At 35.4% G+C, this 4,573-nt stretch overlaps 2 protein-coding genes across 2 annotated transcripts; one reads left to right on the forward strand and one right to left on the reverse strand.

Annotated features, from left to right (window-relative positions):
* The first annotated feature begins 3 nt into the window (after positions 1-3).
* LOC130507679 (phosphate transporter PHO1-like) lies at positions 4-2,689 on the forward strand. The gene is made up of 11 exons (XM_057002362.1): positions 4-42; positions 153-224; positions 338-467; positions 597-717; positions 826-1,075; positions 1,164-1,268; positions 1,352-1,396; positions 1,497-1,649; positions 1,729-2,007; positions 2,092-2,228; positions 2,329-2,689. Exons 1-11 carry the CDS (start codon positions 4-6, stop codon positions 2,417-2,419), a joined length of 1,422 nt encoding a protein of 473 aa, XP_056858342.1. The 3' UTR covers positions 2,420-2,689.
* A 415-nt stretch (positions 2,690-3,104) lies between these two features.
* On the reverse strand, positions 3,105-4,040 carry LOC130507680 (60S ribosomal protein L36a). Its single transcript, XM_057002363.1, has 4 exons — positions 3,930-4,040; positions 3,536-3,715; positions 3,373-3,447; positions 3,105-3,298 (listed from the first exon to the last, which is right to left on the reverse strand). The coding sequence occupies exons 1-4, from the start codon at positions 3,930-3,932 to the stop codon at positions 3,239-3,241; spliced, it is 318 nt and encodes a 105-aa protein (XP_056858343.1). The 5' UTR covers positions 3,933-4,040; the 3' UTR covers positions 3,105-3,238.
* Positions 4,041-4,573: the final 533 nt, after the last annotated feature.

Consider the following 4,573-nt stretch of genomic DNA (forward strand, 5'->3'; position numbering starts at 1 on the left):
AATATGATAGCTTTTACAAAAATATTGAAGAAATTCGACAAGGTAAAGAAACTTTATTTGACTAGTTACGATGAATCGATGATAAACAAAAATATTTGAATAAAAAGAAGATTATAGTGCTTAACGATGGACTTTGATTTATGGACCAACAGGTTTCTGGTCAGCAAGCATCATCAAGTTATCTAAAGGTCGTAAAGAGATCGCAATTTACCAGCTCTGATAAGGTATTATATGACTGAAAATAAAAGCAGATCTACATCTTTTGTAATGTTATAGTAAATCATTTTATAAAAAAGATTGGAAAATAATTGGTGACTATGATTAATATAAATACAAGATGGTAAGACTGATGGACGAAGTGGAGTCCATATTCACAAAGCACTTCGCAAACAATGACAGGAAAAAGGCTATGAAGTTCTTGAGACCCCACCAGCAGAAAGATTCTCACATGGTCACTTTCTTTGTTGGTATTGTTTTATATTTTCTCTGTTTTTTCACCTCTTTTATTATTATTTTCGTTATTATTGTTATGTATGTTTTATAGCATTCCACCATGAATTCTTGTAACAAAATGAACTGCTTTTTTTCTTTTGCAGGATTATTTACTGGTTGCTTTGTCTCACTGTTTAGTATTTACATAATACTGGCCCATCTTTCTGGAATTTTCACCTCTGGTGCTCAAGTTTCATATTTAGAGACTGTTTATCCTGTTTTCAGGTATTTTATTTATAATTATTAATTTTTGTTAAAGAACACAGAGTTTTACTACTAAAGAGATCACCAGAAAATTTGTTTTTATAATCTGGTTTTTTCCCCGTAACGCAGCGTGTTTGCGTTGCTGAGTCTACACATGTTCATGTATGGATGCAATCTGTTTATGTGGAAGAGCACGAGGATAAACTACACCTTTATCTTCGAGTTTGCACCAAACACAGCGTTGCGTTACCGAGACGCGTTTCTAATGGGAACCACGTTTATGACATCAGTCGTGGCCGCTATGGTTATACATCTCATCCTCCGCGCCGCCGGTTTTTCCGCCAGTGAAGTCGACACCATTCCTGGCATCCTTCTCTTGGTAAATCATTTAGTTAGTTAATCAATCACATAGCGCGTCCCAACCGCGATCGCAATTCAAAACGCTAATTCATGTTGGTGTATGACAGATCTTCATTTGTGTCTTGATATGCCCTTTCGACACATTCTATCGTCCTACAAGATTCTGCTTCATTTGCATCTTACGTAACATTGTTTGCTCACCGTTCTACAAGGTAATTAAAACTGTTTTTATTACTTGTAGCTCAAGAAATCTGTTGAAATTTATTTTTAAAAATGTTTTGTTGTACAAAAACAGGTTTTGATGGTTGACTTTTTCATGGCTGATCAACTTACTAGCCAGGTAATTAACTAATTAAACTTCAAGTGATGGTGACCATACCTAATTTTTAGGCCACAATTAACACACTAATCATGTTCTAACTTGTTTATATTCAATTCAGATTCCATTGCTAAGACATATAGAGTCGACCGCGTGTTACTTCATGGCTCAAAGCTTTCGAACACACGAGTATAATACCTGCAAAAACGGAAGAATCTACAGAGAACTTGCTTACCTAATCTCTTTCTCACCTTACTTCTGGCGTGCCATGCAAGTAAGTCCCCTTCATGTTTTTATTTTCTTTTAAGATCAAAAGCCCCCTTCAAAACTTTCAATTAACGTTTAATTCACAGTGCATAAGGAGATGGTGGGACGAATCAAACACCGATCACTTAGTCAACATGGGGAAATACGTTTCTGCGATGGTTGCTGCCGGAGTCCGCATAACCTACGCAAGAGAAAACACCACCCCGTGGTTAGCCGTCCTGCTGGTGAGCTCGGTCGTGGCCACGCTTTACCAGTTATACTGGGACTTTGTCAAAGATTGGGGTCTTTTGAACCCTAAATCCAAAAACGCATGGCTAAGGGACGATCTAGTTCTCAAGAACAAGAACTACTACTATTTCTCCATTGTAAGTCAAACCACATAATTGTTTAGCGTGTCTCACAAGTTAAGATATTTTACTAAATGCTGGTTAATTTATTTTATCATCCAGGTGGTGAATTTGGTATTGCGAGTTGCTTGGATCGAGACAATAGTAAGATTCAGAGTCAATCCTGTTCAGTCTCATTTGTTAGATTTCTTATTGGCATCACTTGAAGTCATTCGTCGAGGCCATTGGAACTTCTACAGGTAAAACAAGCTTCACCTAGCTAGTTTTAAAGATTTGTTTTATAAACTTGATTTTTGGATGTTATTAAGTATGAAATTTACTAACCTGTTGTGATTACAGAGTGGAGAATGAGCATTTGAACAACGTGGGCCACTTTAGGGCAGTGAAGACCGTACCATTACCGTTCCGTGACATGGATTCAGACGATTAAACAAAAATAATAAAATGGAGAGTCAGTCTTGAACCAGGTTCCATGAAGCATCTCGGAGAAAACCTCTGGGGGGGGGGGAATCGCTTAACTATTTACCCATTAAACAAACAGAAGAGGGGACTGCTGGATTCTTGATTTTACAAAACTTTCCAAGTGCAAAGACAATTTAGCTTGCCAGTTCATAATATTAATTTTCTGTAAATTTTGATTAGAGGTTTATGTTCAACTCTTCTCTTCTTTTCTAATAAAACTGTCGCTATATTTTCTATGCTTAAGAAACACACAACTTCTTTAAGTTCTATATTTTGATGAAAACTTAAACAGGTGTTTCTTAAGATTGATGTGTTTAGCAAAATATTTCAATAAACATAGCATAACTGGTAATAGAACGAGGCACTTGCTTTTGACACAGAGACTCTGCTTGCTTGCATTGTCAAGCCAGATTTGAGATCTTGACCAGACCAAGATAACATTTTATAAACTTAGCTCAGATTCCTTCAATTAGATCCTAAGGCTCCCTGCCCATAACTCGTGTTTAGAGAGAGGTGCACCTAAAGTATTTTGTTATTGCTTAATTTCAAGAGGCTTTCACATGAAAGATCAATACTTTCTGCTCGAGAAAACAGAGCCTCATGAGTTTCGTACAAATTATATCTCAAAAGTAACCATTTCAAGTGCATAGAAAAACAGTAAAATCATATCTAGATGATTCAAAATATAGAGTTGGGGGGAAGGGACAAATCTTATACGAGGGCTAAAACAGATGGAATCAAGATCCAACGAAATAGAAAACTTGTAACGAAATAAGATGACAACAGCTTAGAAAAGAGATGTTCCCTTGCCCTTCTTGTCTCCACCGATCTCAAAATGCTTGCACCTCTGAAGAAACAAAAATCCAGTTAGTCTAAGAATAACTACCGAGTCTCATCAGCAAGGAGATAGTTCGTTTTAACCTTGATTGAGTGCTGAGAAAAGTGCTTGCAAGTTTGGCACTGAAGCCTGAGGACGATCTTCTTCGTAGTCTTAGCCTGTTCAAATTACATTTATAAGAAAATCAGTATTCAAAAATGATTTTGAATCTGAAAAGTGGAGTGCAAAGGAGAAAAAAGATCACACCTTCTTGTGGAAGACAGGCTTGGTCTGACCACCATAGCCAGATTGCTTACGGTCATAACGACGCTTCCCTTGAGCGGCGAGACTGTCTTTACCCTTCTTGTATTGGGTAACCTTGTGCAATGTATGCTTCTTGCATTCCTTGTTCTTGCAGTATGTCTTCTTTGTCTTTGGAATGTTCACCTATTAACCAACACTAACTCAGTTTAACTAGCACAAATAAGCATTTTATGACTCAACAGTAACTAGTAACTACATGTCGATAAAAGATGTTTGAAACAGTATTTGGTCAGAGACAGAAAACTCAAAAATATAGATCTGTAATCAATCAACAGGACTCAATACGAATCGATCAACAAGTTCAACCAAAATACGGAATCAAGTCGAAAGAGAATACCATTTTAGCTAATCTGATCTCTCTCTCTAGGGTGAAGATTGTGTGCCGTCGTCAGCGAACGAAACGTTGCATAAAGAAAAGAGAATTTATAGTAAAGCTTTTTAGAAACCCTAAATATGTGGAAACGGGCCTTCGTTAACGTTAAGGCCCATGCTTTATATAACAACTTTTGGGCTTTGCACAGAGCTTCTAGTAAGGATAATTAAGAGTTTGCTGGTATTTTTACAGAATGATGATAAATGATTTACATAACATATTTTTTTTTTTGTTTCTATTACAAATGATGATAAAATATTTTTAATGTATGAAATACTAATGAACAATTTTCGTTCTACGATATACCTCTTTCCATAACACTTAGTTAATAGTCTGATAGTTTACACGACTAGTCTTTCCATCTCCAATGGTTTTAGCTTTATTTTTATCTTAAAAAATTTAACTTTTTTAGAATGAAAAAAATGAAGCAATATTTACTCCAATGGTTTGTTTCATTTTTTTGTAAAGAAATATTCTATTGTATCTATTTCCAACTTAACACTAACTTATTAATAGTTATTTCACCTTTTTAATGTTTACTAATGGTACTCAATTATTTGATTTTAAAAGTAATCCAAGATATATAAATTAAACATTATTATATAATA

The sequence above is a fragment of the Raphanus sativus genome, unplaced genomic scaffold (genome assembly GCF_000801105.2).
Source record: "Raphanus sativus cultivar WK10039 unplaced genomic scaffold, ASM80110v3 Scaffold5186, whole genome shotgun sequence".
Taxonomy (NCBI): domain Eukaryota; kingdom Viridiplantae; phylum Streptophyta; class Magnoliopsida; order Brassicales; family Brassicaceae; genus Raphanus; species Raphanus sativus.

Excerpts from the sequence above, each read along its gene's own strand:
- LOC130507679 (XM_057002362.1), top strand. The coding sequence starts at position 4 with ATGATAGCTTTTACAAAAATATTGAAGAAATTCGACAAG. Across the intron at positions 1,269-1,351 it reads TTTGCTCACCGTTCTACAAG|GTTTTGATGGTTGACTTTTT; the intron begins GTAATTAAAACT and ends GTACAAAAACAG. Across the intron at positions 2,229-2,328 it reads GGCCATTGGAACTTCTACAG|AGTGGAGAATGAGCATTTGA; the intron begins GTAAAACAAGCT and ends TTGTGATTACAG.
- LOC130507680 (XM_057002363.1), bottom strand. Across the intron at positions 3,448-3,535 it reads AGCCTGTCTTCCACAAGAAG|GCTAAGACTACGAAGAAGAT; the intron begins GTGTGATCTTTT and ends TAATTTGAACAG. Across the intron at positions 3,299-3,372 it reads TTTCTCAGCACTCAATCAAG|AGGTGCAAGCATTTTGAGAT; the intron begins GTTAAAACGAAC and ends TTGTTTCTTCAG.